The following is a 20899-nucleotide window of genomic DNA, read 5'->3' as shown; positions in this document are numbered from 1 at the left end:
TGAACAGCAATATCTGTAATGGGTATCCTTTGCCTATTTCAATACTCTTATTTTTAGAACGTACTGTAACTTAACTCTTCAGTTTCATAGGCTCACAAATAAGACAAACTGTGCCCAAATTCCATCTAGAGTCTCACCCAAATCTGACTGACATTTAGAATTAAATGACATGATTTGGAAAATTTTATCTGATGAGATTAGATAAGATTTTTAACTTTGAGTCAGTAATACCTGGGACAGACCAACAAAATCTTATTGACATGTATAGAACACTCCTCCCAATAAACACAGAATACACATTTATTTTAGGTGCTTATGAAGCATTCACTCAAATAGAGCATATCCTAGACTATAAAAAATACTTCCATGATTAAAAAAAGTAAAATTATATAGTTTATCATCTATCCATGACACCAAATGAGAAATTAATAACAGAAAGATAGGAAAATCTCTAAACTGTGAAATTAAATAACATGCCTAAAAAATGGCCAAAAGTGTCAAAAAGAAATATATAGAACTAATTAAAAATGAAAATACAATGTATCAAAGCATGTGGGACACAGCTACAGCAGCACTAACAGAGAAATTCATAGGATTAGAAATGAAGAAATATCTCAAACCAACCATCTAATATCCTGCCTTAAGAGAAAAAAATAAATACAAAAAAAATAGGAAGAAAGATGTAAGAAAGAGCAGAACATAAATCATTGAAATTTAATCATGGAAAAACAATAGAAAATCAGTGAAATAGAAAGCTGATTCTTGGGGGAGAAAGAGTAATAAGATTAATAAACTTCTCAACATAGACAAAAGTAAAAATAAAGAGAAGACAAAAGTCACCACTATAACCAGTAAATTAGAAGATATTACTACAGATCCTATAGTCATTTAAAAAATAATAAAGAAGTAGTACAAACAACTTTATGACATAAATTTGCCACTTCAAAATAATGGACTAAGTCTGAAAATTACAAACCACAAAAATTCGACCAAGGTGCAATTGATAATCTGAGTAGTCCCATGTCCATCAAAGAAACTGAATTTGTAATTAAAAAGCTCTCAAGAAATAAAAAGAAATTTTGAGGTCCAAGTGGCTTTCCTAAAAAATTCTACCAAACACCTAAAAGAGAATTAGCACAAGTTTTTCACAATATATTCCAGAAAATAATAGAAGAGAGAACACTTACCAACTCATTTTATGAGGTTGTATTACTCTTGTATGATGACAAGAATAATCAACTTAGACTCAAAGTCCTCAACAAAACATTAACAAATGGAATCCAACAACGTATAAAAATACTCACTATAGCCAATTTGGATTTATGACAGGAACACAAGACTGGTTCACATTCCAGAAACATCAATATAATACAATATTTCAACAAAGTGAAGAAAAAAAAATGTATGATTACCTTAGTAATCTAGAAAAGCATTTGGCAAAATCCAAAACACATTGATAAGAAAAAAGTCTTCACAAGTTAGGTACACAAAGGAATCACTTCAACTTTATAAAGACCAGACACACAAATAGTTCAGGTAAACACATACTTCATGGTGAAACACTGAATGGTTTCTCTCTAACACTGGGAAGAAGGCAAGATGTCTGCTCTCACCACTCATTCAACACAGAATTGGGAGTTTGAGCCACTGAAGTAAGTAAAGAAAAACAAATAGGTAAAAGACAGATTAGAAAGTAAGAAAAAAGTTTCTCCATTTGTAGGTGACATGATTGCCACATAAAAAATTCCAAAAACTCTATTTTTAAAATCCAAGAAATAACAAGCAAATTCTGAAAGATCCCAGAAAACAAGTTCAATAGAAAAGATTCAGTTCCATTTCTTTATACTAACAATGCACATGAAAATCACAAAAAATTTAAATATCATTGACCATCACTCAAAAAATAAAATACTTAGGTGTGGATGTAACAAAAAAGGCAGGAGATCTGTATGCTAAAATGTATAATGTGTTAATGAAAGAAATCAAAGATTCAAAACAAATGGAAAGGGGACATAACATGTTCGTGAGTCAGAAGATTCAACATTGTAAAGACGTCAGCTTTCTTCAAACTGACCTATAGGTTTAACGTAATTCCTACGAAAGTCCTAGTTAAGTTTTTGTAGACATATACAGTGTTATTTTAACAGTATATTAAAAGGCACATACCTTAGAATATCTAAAATAATCAAGATGAAGGCAAATAAAAAAGAAATAATCATTCTACCTGATAATAAGGCTTACTATACTACACTCTAGTAATTAATACTGTGTGGTCTTAGAAAAAGGATAAACTCATACATCACTGAAACAGAATAGAGAACATGGTATAGACAGAATAGAAAGAGACCTAAAGAACTATGTTCAACTTATTTTTGATAAAGGTACAAAAGCATTTCAATAAAGTAAGAATAGACTTTTCAACAAATGGTGCTAGAAAAAATGAGCATCCATAGGGGAAAAATGAACTTCAACCTCAAATATGATATAAAAACTAAACTAAAATGGATTACAGATTTAAATGTAACACATAAAACTATAAAACCTTTAGAAAAAAATTGTAGAAGAAAATCTTCAAAATCTAGGGCTCAGCAAAGGTTTCTTAGACACCAAAAGCATGGTCCATTAAAGGAAAAAAAAAGATAAATTAGACTTTATCAAAAGTAAATACATTTGACCTTGCAAAAGCCCTTGCAAAGAGATAAAAAGATAGTCAAGTTATAGACAGGGAGAAAATGTTTGCATATGAAGTAACCAAAAAGGCTACTATCAAAAACAGATAAAGGGGCTTGGCCAGGTGGCTGGGTTTGTTGGAGCGTTGTCCCATACACTGAAAGGTTTCCGGTTTGACCCCTGGTCAACGCTCCTTCAGGAGGTAACTGGTCGATGGATCTCTCTCCCATCAATGTTTCTCTCTCTTTCTCTCTGTCTCAAGTCAATAAACATATCCTTGGATGAAGATTAAAAATATATATCTAAAATGAACTCTCAAAACTCAGCAGTTTAAAAAATCCAATTGGAAAATGAGCAACAGACACAAACACACATTACACTAAAGAGAATGTATTGAAATGGTATACAACATCATAAGTATTTGGGGCAAAAAAATCAAAAACTGCAACACGGTTATCACCATGTGTTTATCACAATGAATATTTTTTTTTAAACAATGATAACACCAAATGCTAACAAGAAATCAGAGGAACTGGATCACTCATACTTTGCTGAGTGGAATGCAAAATGGTACCACCACTCTAAAATCATCTTATCAATTTCTTATAAGGCTAAATCTGCAATTAGCTTTGGACCCAGCAATTGCATTCCTAGATCTTTATGACAGATGAATGAAAATTTACATTCACACAAAAACTTGTACACAAATATTCACAGCAGCTATGTTGATAAGGGCCAACAACTAAAAACATTCTAATGCCCTTCCACAGATGAATAATGAAACAAACTGTAGTACATATACACCATGGAATACTACTCAGCTATAAAAAGGAATGAATTATTGATACACGCCGCAACATGGATAAACCTCCAGAGAATTATGCTGAGTAAAGAAAAAAGCCACATACTGAATTACACCCTTCATGTAATATTTTCAAAATAAAATGTTAGAAATTTATTAATGGATTACAAGGATTAGAAACAACAGTGCCACCCAATGGATACTTGTGGTAATAAAATTGTTAATATCTTGACTGCAGTGATAGATACATAGCCCTATGCATATGATTAAATTGTGCAGAGCTAAACACACACACACACACACACACACACACACACACACAAAAGCACAAGTCTATGAGGAAGTATGAATAAGATGTATGGATTGTATCAAAGTCAATATCTTGCTCTGGCTGGTGTAGCTCAGTGGATTTAGAGTGGGCCTGTGAACCACTCTCAGTGGGGCTGAGAGTGGTCACTGGTTCAATTCCCAGTCAGGGCACATGACTGGGTTCTGGGCCAGGTCCCTAACTGGGGGCACTTGAGGGGCAACCACACATTGATATCTCTCTCTCTCTCTCTCTTTCTCCTTCCCTTCCCTTCTCTCTAAAAAATAAATAAATAAAATCTTTTTAAAAAAGCAAAGTCAATATCTTAGTAGTGATACTATATTTTATAGTATGAAATTTTACTACTTAGGAAAACTGAATAAAGTGTACACAGGGTCTCTCTGTATTATTTCTTATATATGTGTGTAAATTTAAATTTAACTCAATAAAAAAATGAATTTAGAAAATGGACAGGTCAATTCTGGATAAACAAAAACATCACTAAAGTTTAAAGAATTATACTATCTTATAATTGATAGAGATTGTGACTATAAAACATTGACAATGACTGATCTAAATATTTTTTAAATATGATCATCTATTTTAAATATTTATCTCCCAAGGTCAATGACAGTGACTGGAAACTTTTCTCACAAGATTCTTCATGTAATATAATAGGATCTACTGTTATTCATAAACCACTTTGAGCTTTTCATCTCTAAACAGAATAACTTTGCTTTCTTAACTAGCCCTTCATAAATCTAATTATTTAATATATTTCTAAAAGATTCTTGTTTTTCAATTATTTTCTTCTTGTCTAACTCTAAATATGTTAGAAAAATTATTATTTGCATTTTTTGCATTTATATAGTTTGGTTTTAGTTCCCAAAAATGTGGTAATAATGTTGATAGGTGTCTTAAGCTCTGCCTGTTTTATGCTGACATAACTATAAGGGTGGGAAGGATAATCATGTAAATTTTGGGGAAAAGAACAAGGACTTGATTGTTTCTTTGGGAAAATGTTACCCAAAACATATGTTCATTTTATCTAAAAATCAAGTCCTTATTTAAAAATTTACAATTGGCTCTAACAAGTTTTAAACTTTCTGGAAGGTGCATGATGAATTTGAGTGGGTAGAAGAACATTTTAGATAAAATATAAATTAGTCCATAAAAGCAATCATTCATTTATTTGCTAAAAATGTTAACTTACTACAGAATGGATTTGTGCCAGTAGTATCCAAAAACACAGTGGTCCTAAGAGATCTTCTTTTTCTTTCTTTTAAAACATCTTTCCATAGCTCAGCTTGATAACCTGAGATTTGAGAAACAGCATTAGAAATCAGACTTCCATCAAATAGCATGCAAAATCTTCTGATTCTTAGAGAAACTAAAGCAAAATAATAAGCAAAGTATAATAATAACAACAGCAATAATAATCAAATATTTTATAACATCACAATTTTCAAATAATTTTAAATTTTATTTAATTACAATGATAATACAATCTCTGGAAATCTTATCAGGGCTTAGTGTACTCCATATGGCTACAGTCCATCTATAGACATTTTTACAATTGTATTACATGTTCAGAATTTTACTTGTAACTCTTTTTAGTAAATTCAGTGGAATAAATTTATTAGATAAAACTTGAACACTAAATTTAGCTTGATGAATACAGCCCCCAATACTTCTATACTTTACATACATTCATATAAATATAGTATGCATATGTATACATTATATACAATATACATTATAGATAGCATCTACATACACTGTATTATTATATGTAATATATATTTTAGATATGTAAGTTATATGTACTTAAGAAATATGTATTATACATACACACATATTTAAGATGTTTTCAATTCATGTATTTGTCTATTTCCACATTGCTACCTCCAAATTTGAGATCTGAATATACACTTAACTGGGAATTCAGAGGTCTAAGTGAGTTCAGAACTCACTAACATGAGTTCTCACTTGGGCCCTTAAGAAATCCATATGTTCATATGAAGTCACAATTTTCCTATGTATATGGAAAAGCAGTGGGAGCAGAAAAGCAATCCCCAGCATGAGGTCTGAAGAAAACCAATTCTACAAAATGACTTGTGAACTGACAGGTCTATAAGAAAATAAGTCTGGCAAGCCTGCTTATTTCCTATTTCTCCTTAGCAATTCTGTCCTTTAGTATAAATCTCCTGCTGAAGAAAACTGCAGGAGGCTGTTTAATTCAGCCTTTGCAATTGCTACCAATTTCACTGAGCCCCTTGGGCTTTGGAAACATTTCTGGCAGATCTTGCCATGATACTGATCAGATATTTACGTGCTCATGACATGCTTGGGGTCTACTATCCTCTTTAGAAAACGCTGAACAAACAGCCTTGAGATTCTTCCCAGCTCTAACATTTTATTTTTATGCAGAATCTTTTTTCACTAAATTTCTCACTGGCAAGCTTTTGTTTTCAGAAATGACAATACTTAACTGCTCTTAACCAAGCTTTATCAATTTCGAAAGTGTGAAGAACCATGCATGAGTCATGTCTACTTGTTAATAGCAAATGAAAAGCTAACTATGCTTCATACCTTTTCACTTACTCCTAACACTTCACATTAAAAAAAAAAAAATCAGTGCCAGTAAGATCGCACAAGTCTGTTTCTTTAGTGGAGTTAGAGAAGGATTACAAATAGATAACAAGATTCTTTTGGATACCAAGAACAAGGATCATCATGAAACCACCAAATTTGTCCATTACATATACCACAGAAAGGCAGTTGCTCAAGTTCCCCTCACTAAATATGCTAAAAATATTTAGTAGGAAATAAACTATTTTTTCTGGTTGTTCTACTGATAATTTATCCATAAATGTTGACATATAAATAATGAAAGCATCAAGCAGAAAATACTAACAATTATATTATATTACTCATTTCCTACAAAAATTATAGTAATTATAACAATCGCTCTTACCTAGCCTAGGGCATGATTTTTTCTCAAAGTCATCACAATCCACACATGAACCAGTCTGGTAATCTTTGTATGAATGACAAGGAAATGAAATAAAATTGCAGTTTGTTTCCAGAGCTGCCAAGAACAAGTGAACTGCTCTCTGGTGGCCGCATTTAATAAATTTTAATCCTTAAGTGTTAAAAATCAAGCAAAAGAATTGTAGGTGTATTAATCTAAGTTCAAGGAAATTAGAGAAAAATTAAAGATTAAGTTCCACTCAATACCGTGTTTTATGAATATTAAAGTGTTGACTATAATGCTGTGTTATCTTAAGCAACTAAATAAATCATACCATTAAAAACTTAAATTTAGTATGTATTTTACATGATATTTATAAGAAATTTTTCTAAAGTAATATTAAAATAAAATTTAAAAATAAAGTAATAATTAACACAGCAAACAAATGCTTAATTTCAATAATTTAATAAATTCTGCAAACATGTTTTCACCATGCTTAATAACTAGTGAATAGATCTATCCATTCTAAACCCACATCCTTAACATATCTACTGTGTCAGAGATGACTATGAAAGCAGGTGATTTTAAAACTTTATCAAGTCCCTTTCCTTTCCCAATGTCTCATATCCTTATCCCTTTAACCAGACTTCTCTAGCTGCAGTGGCACTTAGCAACGTGTTACTTGACCAGATGCCACCATAGGACCCAGAACATTTCTAAGGCTCTGGAGTTAGCCACATTCCACACCTGGAGCAGCTGCTCAGCCATTTATGCAGAGAACACCCAAGTGCAAGAGTTTGTAAATTTGTGTCTGCACAGTACTATGGCGACGGTAGAGATGAAATCCTGAGCAGCCTTACATTGTTATATGATACCTGGTTGGTAAAATGTGCTCCTTCAATGACTTATAACTTTCCCTAAGGTTAAAATTATAAGCTAAAACTGCTGAAACTATAATGTACTAGGTCTCATCCATGACCATAGGAGATGTCTCCTGGTAACCTTTACAAACTGAGAAGGATAAAACTAAACCATTTTCCACCAATAACTCCTGATTCATGGGCAATGGTGATCAAAATCGTGCCTACAGATTAAGAGAGAACAAAGTCTATTGATTGTCTTTCATCATTTTGAATCATGTGTACTTCATTTGGAAATGCTATTAGTATACCTGAAAATATTGATTTAGGACAGCCAGGCTGCTTTTTTCCTCCATTTGGATAAAAATCTATATGTCCCAAGGGTTCTTTAATGCCTAAACCTGAGAAGAAGAGCACCCAAGAATCACAAAGTGCATATAATCAGATCAGCAACACTTGTATAAAATAAAATACCCTATAAAATCTATTGAAAGAGACTTTCACATTTTGAATTGAAAAAATAAATGCAATTTTTTAAAAAGATGTTTTTCTGGTACTAATGCCTCAAATTAGGTCCTCATAAAAATATGGCTAATTAATTTAACACATTTACCGTCACCAGTTTACTGTGGGTCCATCACAGTTCTATGTGCTATGACTATAGCGAAAAAGAAAAGGGGAGCAGAAGAATTTCTTGTCATGGAAATTGCATTCAGTGGAAGTAAGACATAATAAACAAGTAAAAACAGAGGATTTCAGATAAGCGCTATAGGAAAACATTAGCATAAGAGAGCAGTAAGAGATTAATGGAGGTGGTAGTCTGCACTTTTAAGTAATTTAGTTGGAGAATTTCCTACTAACATGGTGAGAGCTGAGCAAAGATGGGAAAGATGTGCATGAGGCAGTGAATCAAGTATTATGTGTAACTGTGAGCATGCCTCAGGTATTCAAAGAAACCAGGTTAGATAGAGTACAATATGCAAGAGGGGGCATTGGAAGAAATGAAGGCAAATCATACAGGACATTTTAAGGAAGTGTGATGACTTGTTCTCATTCTGGATAATAATGTCTAGGACTTGGTGCTAGATTCACAAATAGAAAATATCTAATTACGTGTTTCTGTTGGAACAGATCAGGCCAGAGTGACATGAAATACGTAGCTGCTGTTTAAAGGCTGCTCTACATCTATGGATCCTTAGGGTACTGGAAAAAGTGCAAATCTGGGTCCATTACCAAAATAGGGTCTATCACCCAGGAGATCCATAGGAGTGAAAGAGGGTAGCAAGCTCAGAATATTCAGGACTGTGATCAGATAAAAATCTTGCTGTTCAATAAGACTGCAATGCTTTGGCTTCAAGCAGAAGAAATATCTGACCTACAACATAATGAACTTTTAGAGAGATCAGTAATAAATTTAGCAAAACAAAGATAAATACTTAGATCAACAGTAAGGATTAAGATACAACAACTTGATTTAATTCTAGCATGTCACAGAACAAGTGAACAGCTAGTGAGGCGAGGGCATAAGAACTGGGCATGGGCATTATAGGGGAGTGGATTTGGCACATAAGGAAAGACAAAGCATAATTTAGAAACCCCTAGAATTCAGAGAAGCATGCATGAATTGATTGTGGCAGTGGAAAGTATGCTAACCAATCTCATTTTACATTCCATCATCCTCTTAGTTTGTAGAATTTAAGCAAGGATGAACAAATCTTCTGAAAATGATAAAAAAATAAATAATTTTTAAGATCTTTAAAATTTCCTCACATCTGAACTCAACCCAAAGTTTCAAGGCTAAGGGTTCTAGGTTTAGAGCCATCACTTTCTCCAATCTCCCACTGGAGTAGAATCAAACCAAGATGAATTCTCAGGAATCATGGGGAAGCAAAAGATATTTATTATTAACCTATAAGCAGTCAATTCATGCACATTATTTCCCTTTTATCACATGAAGGGGACAGGGCAGCTTGGTCTGTTTAGGACATTCATTTCCTTGGTTTCAAGAAGAGTATAGAGAGTAGATATGGGTTTTTAATTCTTTTTTATTATAGATGTGACACATAGATGTGGAAAGAACATAAAGCATGATGCTAGTAGTTACAATGTAGCCAGTAGCCACTTCGCCACTCAACACCCATGTTAAGAAATAGTAACTTAGAAGCACCTCATGTGCCCTTAACCAATCACTGTTTTCTTTCTTTTTCTAAAAATAAACACACATCTTTTTTCCTAATAAAACCACTTTTTTTACTTTCTAATCATATCTCCCAAATCATTACAGTTTTGACTTCTTCACTTTGTAAATACACATAAGTTGTCATAAAAAGATCAAAGAGATCTTTTGATCTCTGATATCCAGTGGCCACTTAGATCTGACAGGCTGTCATCAAAAGATGTTGAAAGTACAGTTGGTCCTGCATATCTTTGGATTCTGCATCCATAGCTTTAACCAAGAGCAGATTGAAAATATTCAGAAAAAAATGTTATATTGTTTCTGACATGTACAATGTAGATAGGCCTGTGATGGCTGCATCTGTACTGAATATATACAGACTTGTTTTTGTCATTATTCCCTAAACAATATAGTATCACAAGTACTTATATAGTATTTACATGATATTGGATATTATAAGTAATTTGGAGATTATTTAAAATAAATGGGAGGATGTGTGTAGGTCATAGGCATGCACTATGCTATTTTATATAAGGGACTTGAACAGCTGTGGATTTTGGTGTCTGTGGGGGTCTTGGAACAAATCCCCTACTGATACAGAGAGATGACTGTATAAGTCAATCTAAAAGAGTTTACTAGGAAAAATAAAAAAATGTGAACAAAAATAAGAAAAAGGTATAAAGAGCTAATTCAAAAGGCCATAGGCAGCATAGAAATTGGAATTTCAGAAAGAAAATTTCAGACAAAGAACTTGAGAGTAACTGGTCAGCAGGTGTGCTGTGTGTGGTAATGTTAAGCTGATACAAAGAACTAGAGATAAAAGAAACTTGAGATGTTGGGGTTCTCATGCTAGGAATGTGAAACTTTGGGCACTGTAGGTTAACTTAGATTTAAAATAAGGAGCAGAACTGTTCCCATTATAGGCCCAGCCCATCGGCATATAGACATAGAAGTTGAAAAATTGTCATCTATGGCACTTATACTCCTAACAAAATCACTGGTATGGATCACCACAAAGTGAATTCAGAGGAATATGAGAGCAAATAAATGACCTGGACCAAAGAGAAAAGAAACCTGAGGAGACAGAGAAATAGGGGCAGTCTAAGTGTCACTTCCTCTTGTCCCTGTCTTAGCACCACACCCTCCCCATGCCCACAGCCACAGCACATCTTGGTCAGAGTGACACATTGGTGAAGTATAGACTCAATAATAAAAAGGTGTAATTTCAAATTCTGCCTCTGTCACTTACTGGCCTTTTGACCTTATCCTAGCTTGCCCATTGGTAAAAAGTGGATGATAATGTTCACTTATTTCATAGAAACGTAGAATTCTATAATTAATTCACAAAAAGAAATTAAAACATTGCCTGATGTATAGGAAGTGCTCAATAAATATTAGTATAATCAGTTTCAAAAGGGATCAGGGTCACCTAAATTATTCTATGAAAGTATCGGCAATGTACTCTTGTCAAAATTATCAATAGTCTGTTAGACACTTTCATGAAGATAATTAAAAACGACAGAGAAAATGTTTCCCTACCTGGAGGGAAAGGTATTCTCCATCTGTGCCTAAATTGCTGTGCTCAGTTCTAGCTGCTACACATCACAGTGAGAAAATGAGTGGAGAGAATGGTAACCTGAATGCATTAAACATGGGGGACATTATGATCAAATCAATAAAACTGTCCATAAAATGAACAGGATAAAGTATTATGTTTATAAATTTCAATTTTTTGATAACATGATGTTTCTTGAAATCTAAAGGGGGAAGCTGAAGGCAGAGTGTCATTTGACACCACAGGGGTTCACTAAATCCAAAAAATATTCTTGTGGGAAATACAGTCACTACATAGATACAGGTTTATCATCACATTTCCACTATTCTTACTCCTCTTATGTTCTCCTTTTCAAGAGTCTACATCCCTCTTTTTCATTTGCAAAGAATTAAGCAATAAATCCTGCTTTGGTACCATTAGTATCAGAGTGGATGACATCCACAAACTTTGCATCAGTATAATCTAATCTGCCATTTGATGGTTTTCCAGAGAATTTTGGCCCAGCAGGGTCAAGACCTGAAATACAAAAAAGGAATAATCAATCTAGTAGTTAAATCCTACTGTACTATTGATTAGATAATATGTTTGCATTATGACATGATAAACATAAGCCTGCAAAGTTTTAGCTTAAACCTGTCTAAAGGCAAATTTAAAGATAAATAAAATTGGATGAATAGCAAATATCTTTAGTATTTGAAAAACGCTTTTTACCAATCTTTAGAGTTTATCAATAATATAGTATTAAGCCACACTAGAGACACCTGACAAAACACTGAAGGGGCTTCTTTAGCACTTTTATTTAAGGAGTAATTAGAAAAAAATGGTACAAGTTTAATAATAAATAAGTTCTCCAACTTCTAAGGGGAAAAATTCAGTGGCTTTCTGGTCCTAGCTTGACCCTTGTGACTTAGTAGTTCATTCTGGGTCTATCTATATATAGGTCTAAAAGGATTTTTAAGTGTCAGATGCAATATGGGCTATGGGATAAAACATATTTATTACTGTTTTATATCTAAATAAATATGTTTAGCATTCATTTCTCACAAAAGTTTACCACACACACAAGAAAAAAATATACATTATTTTTTAGACTATAAGACACCCCCCCCAAATTTGGGAGGAAAATGGGGGTGCATTTTACAGTCCGAATGTAGCTTACCTGGCTCACTGTGGGGGGGCAGCAGTGGATTGGGGTCACAGGTTATTAAATATTTTACCACATTTTTTGCTTAAAATTTTTTTTTCCTATTTTCCTCCTCTAAAACCTAGGTGAGTCTTAGGGTCTGATGCATCTTATAGTCCTAAAAATATGGTATTAAAAGTTCCATGCAATATGAATACATTTCTGATGTACTTGAAATTCTAAATACATATTCTAGGCTCATGACCTACTGGAGAGTATCAATAAAAGGAGGGAGGACATAAAAGTCAATGCCTAGGATGGGAGGTGGGGATGGTTGGGGTGGGGTGGAGTGGTGGGAGGGAAATGGAGACAGCTGTACTTGAATAACAATAAATAAAAAAAGAGAGAGGAAAAAAATGCCTTGAGGAGATCTATGCAATGGAAGACACAATCACCGTAAAAAGATATTTTAAAAAGTAAAATATAATGTTGCTTATATCAGGCCCTTCTATTATTCCTTTAGCTATTATTCTAAATAATATCCTATTATTCTAAATAAATAGAATATTTATTCTATTTATTTAGCCCACTTACTGAATGAAACAGAAATTTCTCTCTTCCTATAAGTTATTCTGATGTGGAAGCACCACATCTTCTGGCCTTGTCAACTTTCATACTTGCTTGGCATGTGAGGCCTTTCAAACTGGTCTAATATGTGTGTAAATACACCTTAAAATAAAGTAGGCTTACCGCCAGTTTAAACTGAGCTAGCATGGTGATTGAAAGAAAATGGTGGTTAGAGACTGTCATGTAAATCCTGGCTTAGCCGTTGCTAACTTTTTAACCCTCTCACACTCATCTGATTAACCTCAGTTTTCACATCTGTATAATGAGAATGATATTAAAACTGATCAGAGTAAGGTATACTAAAGGCCTGTAAACACCCTAACAGTCTGTAAAAGTTACCCACATCTCCCCTCCTCCTTTGTTTCACTTCATTAAAAATCCTATTACCTTTTATTTACAATTGAAATTATTACAAATCTTCTATGGACATGTATCTCCATAGTTTTTTAAAAGCTAAATTGGTTGGGAGGGATATTATCACCATTCTGGGGCCAGGTAGGCACTAGAATTATTGAATGCAGTCACTTTGTAGATTATGTAGTTGTCTAACCACTATGCTGAATACCTGAAACTAATATAAAATAATATGGAATGTCAGCTCTAACTTAAAAATAAAAGTTACAAAATAATAATAGTAAATTAAAACAAAACATTCACTGATTGGTACTTAGGCCAAATGGGAGGTTCAGGAAACCCTTTGGACCCCAGGACCACTGGGTGCTGGGAAATAGAACCTTACTGGCTGGAATGTCATCACAGGCAGTGAGGGAAGATGGCTACCACCTTCCTGTGACAACCCCACACTGAAGAAGTGGAAGCATGCTTGCTGTGTCTATCTAAGCCACTTCTGTCTCTGTCCCCAGAAAATGAAAACATGCTCCAAGAAGACAGAAGGCAGAAAAAAAGAAGGCCTGTGCTCCAATTTGGGTTCTCTCACTAATTAGATTGCATCTCAGAAACAGGAAGAGCAGATGGCCATGATTTTCCCAGGATGGGCTGCTGTGCTGGGTGTTGTAGACTAGAGAACTCAGGGGAGCACCACTTCCATCATATCCCCAGAGATGTACACAGTTCCACCTGGGCAGCCATGCTCTGCAGCCTTAGAGCCAATCCATCCCTACCATGGATGGAAGTGTTTCAATACAAAGGAAATCTATAGTTCTAAAACAAAAACACCAGCACTCCTAAAGGGAAGCATGAAAATCCATATCAGCATTATTTGACTACCAAGTTTACTGGATGAGATAATTTTGTGAAGGAAACATGAGGGGCATTGGGATCCAGAATCCCTTATGCTTGAATACCAACTCTTGATTCTCCTGTCATTCCAGTAAAATTTTTAAAAGAATTTAAATATATCAAAGTTTGCAAAAATTAGATATAATACTTATTTATATTTTTAGTTAATACATGAAAATGTTTTACATTAAACGGATCAAATTTCTCTCTAGATTGTCATAATAATGTGTCCTTAGAGAATTGAAAGTAACACATGGGCTACAGAAGTTATTTTCAATGTGATTATTTTCAATTTTATAAGGGTAACTTAAGCTCAGTTAAGACTAACTAAAAGAAAGACTAGTATTTCAATATAATACAAAAAATATTGTGTATCATTTTTATTGCTTAAATATTATATCTTTTAAAATGTAAATAGCTATTTCTAATGTTTAAAATTATGCTAAAACATTGATTTTATCAAAAATATTTTACCTGTTATTCTTCCAAGTTGACCTTGAAATAGCTTTCCCACAAATCCACTAATATGAGCTCCTAAGCTCATACCTATGAAATGAAAATTATCAAGAGATGCTCCATGCTTCTGCAATTGAAAGTATAGTGTTACCATTTACATTTCAGAAAATCACAAATTATGCCCTTTGCCTTAATATTTTAAAAGTTGTTATTCTTTCCAGTTTAGTTCATTTCTGAAAGATAGGGAATAAGTTTTATAATTTCAAAACACCTACGCCTTTATTCAACTTCTTCTATAAAATATCTTATTTTTCTCTATACATTTTTAATAATTACATTAAAAATTTACTTAAAATTTAAAAACCTTTCTCATATATTATGTAGAATAGTATATGCAAAGCAATACATTTAGTTAAAAAAGCATTTGTAACAATAATAATTAAAGATTACTGGGCACTTACTTTGTACTAGCTACCTTGACAAGTGCCTTATAAATCTCATATTGAATATTCACAATAGCACTGAGTTATTTATTTTTATCCCATTGCTTAAAACTCTTCTTGGAACTTGTTTTTTAAAGATTTTATTTATTTATTTTTAGAGAGGGGAAGGGAGGAATAAGGACAGGAGGAGAAACATCAATGTGTAGTTGCCTCTCGCACACCCCCTAGGGGACCCAACCTGCAACCCAGCCATATGCCCCGACTAGGAATCGAACCAGGGACCCTTTGTTTCACCCACTGGCACTCTATCCACTGAGCCACACCAGTCAGGGCTGTTCCTGGAACTTTTAAAATGTTGAGTAAATATGGTTTGATAATGAGTTGTCCAAATCCACATACTTGTATACTTATAAGGGCAAAAGATAGACTTCAAGTCCAGGTCTGTTTAACTCCAAAATATATGCTAATCAGATTATGCCAAAACTTCTTGGAAAACTGAACAGTATGAATAATCATCCTCAGTTCAGAGATGATAAAATGAGACTCATGGATGTTAAATGAGTGTTTCCCCAGATCACCAGCTGGAAAGTGACAAAATGTGATCTTTTCAAGCCTAAATTTTAAACACCTCTCAAGAGTTCCAGACACTCCTTCCCAGTAGGGCTGGGAGTGGGGGCAAATTAAGAGCTTAAAGGAGGGAGAATTTCTTCCCCCATGCTCTCAAGGAGCAAGCCATGGTCCAGTTTACACACACACACACATCTGATGACTTGTAAAAGATGTGGAGCGTTTACTTCTAATGAGAAATTGGACACAGGCTCCCCAACTACAGGGTGGTAATTTTCTTCAAATTTTTCAGAGCAGTGCCCGGAAACCTGAGGGAGTATTACTTTCAACTTTAGCGTTACTGATCTTTTTTTAACTTCTCAAAATGAAGCCTTTGCAAACAAAGCCACTCTTAGAAATTTATCTAACACTACAAATTTTCATAAATGTTTATATTTAACATTCACAACTCCCACACTTTGAGGTGCATGTTAATTAGTTAAAGACCACTGGTATAAGAAAATGTCAATTGTGCAATGTAGAGACTTTCAGTAAGAGCAGAGTTGCATCATTTACCTCTCTTTCTACAAGGATGATTTGGTTTAGTTCAAATTTGAGGATGTAAAAATAATTATAATAGCTGATTTTATTCAATGATTATAATATGAAAGGCACTGGTTAAGAGTTAATTTCATTTAACACTTAAATAACAATTTAATACTTAAATTGTTATAAAGTTTTGCTATTCCAGGTGGATAGCTAAGGAAATAAGGCAGAATGGTTAAGCAATTGCTCAAAGTTACGCAGATAATGAGCTGGATTTAGTCTTTGAAAAGAGCCCGTCGGACCCCTAACCACTTCACTACATGTAACTACTTGTTGGATGTTTTCTGCTTGCTCAATTTCAGCAGAGACTTGGAAGATAAGCACAACACAACTCAAAGGTATATTTCAAGCCCATGATTGCCCCCCAAATCAGACATCACCCTTTTTCTCTAAAGTTCCCATCATAGGATTTCTCTCCAGACAAGATATGGATCCCCATTTGGGTTGATTTAATAAACAGATGATTTAAAACTGTCCTCAATTTATTTCACCTGTCCCAACCTTAGACCTAAATGCTGGACAGATATGAAAAAAACTGAGACCTGCTGCCAAGGTTGGCAGAAATAAGCTACTTTTCAAGTTGTTTTTCCCTCATTTTTACCAATTCACACTTGACTGACCAAAAACATATTAGCTATAACTTAGAAAAAATATCTAAAGTATCTAATGATTATGTAGTTTATTTCCTATGTCCACATAAAATCAATACTTTATCCTGAAATCTGTATAGGTAAAACAAAAAACTTAAAACCTTAAAATATTATAAGATAAAACAGTGACTTAAACTTTAAGATAATTTTATAAAAATTAGATTATGTCTAGGCATAAAATGATCCATTCACACAAATAAAAAAAAAAGCTGGCTGCACACATTACCACATCAAAGCAGTAAATCTGTGTGTTTATGAGAAAAAAAGCATTAAGTATTAAAGTATTAAAAAACATTATTTCCTTGGCCATGTAGCTCATTCGGTTAGAGCATAGGTGCGAGAACTCGATTCCTAATTAGGGTACATACAAGAATCAATCAACAAATGCATAAATAAGTGGAACAACAAATCGATGTTTCTCTCTCAACAAATAAAAACTTTAAAAAATGATTAACACTTTGTAGTGTTGCATAACACACTGTAGATTGTATAACACATAAAAATACATAACCCTCCAGACTTACCAAAAGCTTCTGAATGCACTTACTCAAACTCACAGCAACTTTTCTGGCATTGTTAACTGCTCTATCATAAATAAAAGTTGTAGCACCCTGGTTCCAGTCTACTACAACTATGTTCATATCATCTTGATTCAGCAAAACCCTTAGAAGCTTCTGAAGCCATGATGGAACGGAGCCCATTGGCCTGTATCCATGAATGAGCCAGACTGTTTTCTTGCTTACGTTGAAATTAACGTTAAGTGAATCATCCTGCTCCAACAGTGGCTCAGCACAGTTGAGGTTGTTCCTTGTATACATTATCAGAAACATCTGCATTTTGGGATTAAATAAATCTCTGAAAGAATCCTTTATACTTAGGTGAGAGAATTCAAGGCATGGTCTTTTATTCTCTGAAATTAAAAAAAAAAATTCAGTTAAGCTCAGTACTGAGCTAGTATTCGATTCCATTCCTGATGCTCTTGCAAAAAATAAAATTGAACTCAAAGGGCAGGGAATTTAATTTCATTAGCACTTCTACATAATTTACTAAGTAACTACAATGTTGATTTGTTGATTATTTAAAAAGAACTTTTGAACAAAAAACATTTAAGATTTACAATAAAATGTACAAGTAAATGTGGTTAAAAAATTTTTATCTGTGAAAAATAGCATCAATGTAAAATCATTAATATTATTAATAAAGAATTATGTGTATCAATAAAAGTAGACAAATCATCAACTTTAACAGAAAATCTGCAGAAAATACTTATATATGGGTAATAAGCATTAGAAAAATATATTTTACCTGACTAGTGATCAAATAAGTACAAATCAAAACAATGGTATCATTTCTCCTATCAAATTAAACAATAGAAGAATCCTTTTAATACTATTTGTGAGGGTAATGGAACAACTATTCATATACATGGATGCTGAGACATAAGTTAATACAACATCCTTTTGACATTTTGTGTGTGTGTATCACACACACATGATCTTAAAATATTTATTCTTCCTGATTTTTTTCTAGGATATATATTAATGAAATAAACAATTATATTAAATGTAAAGACATTAATCACAAGGTTATGTATAATCACACAAAAATTTAAAACACCTTAAATATCATTTTATGTTTTCTCATCCTTGTGTGTATTTTACCTGTGTATCTATGTATCTATCTATATATCTATGAATCCATCTGTCTGTATCTTCCTACCTACCTACCCATTCATCCATCTATCCTAGAAGGAAGTAGGGCAGAATATAAATAACTAAGCCAAATCAGTAGTCATTTGCTAATCATTGCTTGGGATTTGCAGTTAATTGCTAGGCATTGACATAATGGCTGCTTTATATTTTCTTTTTCATAGTTTTTCAGAATTTTACTTTTTTTTCAAAACAAGTATATAATACCAAAATTTTAAATGAATATATACTTGTGCTACTGCTGAAAGTTTAACTTAGTAAAAAAAATTGAGAAAACAATTTCTCAATATATTAAAAATTCACAGAAGGGTTGGTATACTCTGTACTAGTAATTCCACTTTCAATAGTTTATCCCAAGTAAATGGCCCCTGAACACATTTAAAAATGAACTAAAATAAGTTATTTCATTACTAGAGAAATAAAAAGAATTTAAATGCCCAGAAATATTAACTTAAGTTACATATTTGATAAAGATATACTAATATATAAATAGATAATATATATTGGTAAGCCATAATAGTATCTGTTAATATTTATTCATTAAAATCATCCTAGTTTGGAAACTATATATGTGATATTGTAACAGTTATTTAGAAAATATAAGAGGAAGGCAATAAAGGAGAAGCAAGACCTGCATTTAATTCCCAAGTTAACCGTGGAGAGATACTTGGGCAAGTGAAAATCTTTGATTCTTCATTTTTTCTAAGCACCAGGGAATAAGGAAATTAAGAAAAGGAATGAATTAAACCATAGTGCAGTATCAGATATTGCACTGTACAAATTGTGTAAGGAATTGTACGTATCCACTTTCCCACCATCTTGAACCATGAGAAGGCCGAATGCAACTGATGCATCCAAACTGCTGGTTCATTCCAAACCAAGTGAGATTTCACTTGGCCTTAGAATGAGTAATGAGGAATAAACCAGTAAGATCCCTGTTAAAATATAAAATAAATCACCCAAAACAATCAATGGAGAAATCTATGATATATTATCTATTATCTATTATCTATTACCAGATGCAGAAGTAATTGCAAAAAGCTATAGTATTCTTATTAGGCTACAAGAAAATCATGAAAAAACCCCACAGTAACTTATATTAATCTAGTTTGTACTGCTTTATAATTGACCAAATCACACACATATGTCATTTCCTTGGAACTTCACAAGGCAGTAAAAAGTATTCATGGAAAAGGACAAGAGCGTGGTGATTGCCAGGGGGAGGGGAGAATAAGGGAACTAAATGGTAATGGAAAAAATACCATAAAAACATTTTATAAATGAATGAATGAATGAATAAATAAATAAATTAAAAATGAGGTTCAGGGAGGTTAAGTGGTTTGGCTTGGGATAACAAGCCACTAGTACTTGAATCTGGGTCTTTCATTCATAAATCCCATGTTCTTTCAGGTTTTCCTAATTTTAAATAAATGGTAAAATAAATAAATTAAAATAATAAATTATAGTTGCTGATTGTATCTGATTTTAGTAAATCAATAAAAATAAGTTACTGGTCACATCAGAAATATTTTTACACAATTTAGAGAAAAATAATGATGAATTTGTTGAGGCAATGGGCTTAGAATTGCATGCATTTTGAAAAAATCATTGCCCTACAAACAGCCTACTAAGTAAGGTTCTACAAATTTCTATACTCTTTCTACTCAAAGTATAGCTTGCAAACCCATGGGCATCACCTGGAAGTTTATTAGAACTGCAGAATCTTTGGTTTCACCTCCACCCAGTGCATAAACATCTCCATTTTAAATAAGATTCTCAGGTGTCTTATAAGATATACTGTAAATCTATCATCTTAAAAAATGAATCAACTTTTCTGAATTTCACTTTCTTCAACAGTGAAATGAGAATGAACTACTCTCTTTAACATGTCTTCCAGCCTACTGAAAACATGAGTTGGCTAACTACAGCCTGTGAGTCAAATTTTGCTGGCAAGCTAAGAATGGTTTTTCACTTTCAAATGGTTGAAAAGTTAAAATAATATTTTACAACATGTGAAAATTATAAAAATCAAATTTTAGTGTCCATAAATAAATCTTTAGGGCACAGTCACAGTCATTTCTTTACAAGTTGTCTATGGGTGTTTTCACACTTATGATGGCAGAGTTTAACAGATGCAAGAGACCAAATAGCCCTCT

The 20899-nt window shown here is 33.1% G+C and overlaps 1 protein-coding gene across 2 annotated transcripts in view; it reads right to left on the bottom strand.

The window, feature by feature from the left end:
* LIPI (lipase I) overlaps window positions 1-20899 on the bottom strand; it is a 46522-nt gene that overhangs the window by 18491 nt on the left and 7132 nt on the right. Inside the window, exons 2-7 of one of the 2 annotated variants that reach the window (XM_036017924.1) lie at window positions 17559-17944; window positions 14808-14916; window positions 11759-11860; window positions 7925-8014; window positions 6757-6924; window positions 4993-5094 (exon numbers count right to left, since the gene is read on the bottom strand). In XM_036017924.1, the coding sequence (XP_035873817.1) occupies window positions 4993-5094; window positions 6757-6924; window positions 7925-8014; window positions 11759-11860; window positions 14808-14916; window positions 17559-17870 (883 nt within the window). In that variant the 5' untranslated portion in view covers window positions 17871-17944. Of the gene's footprint in view, window positions 1-4992; window positions 5095-6756; window positions 6925-7924; window positions 8015-11758; window positions 11861-14807; window positions 14917-17558; window positions 18090-20899 lie in introns of those variants that run through there. The other variant, XM_028505070.2, reaches the window with a different exon arrangement.

Source organism: Phyllostomus discolor, chromosome 2 (genome assembly GCF_004126475.2).
Source record: "Phyllostomus discolor isolate MPI-MPIP mPhyDis1 chromosome 2, mPhyDis1.pri.v3, whole genome shotgun sequence".
NCBI classification, from domain to species: Eukaryota; Metazoa; Chordata; class Mammalia; order Chiroptera; family Phyllostomidae; genus Phyllostomus; species Phyllostomus discolor.
This window is presented reverse-complemented; position numbering and strand designations above follow the sequence as displayed.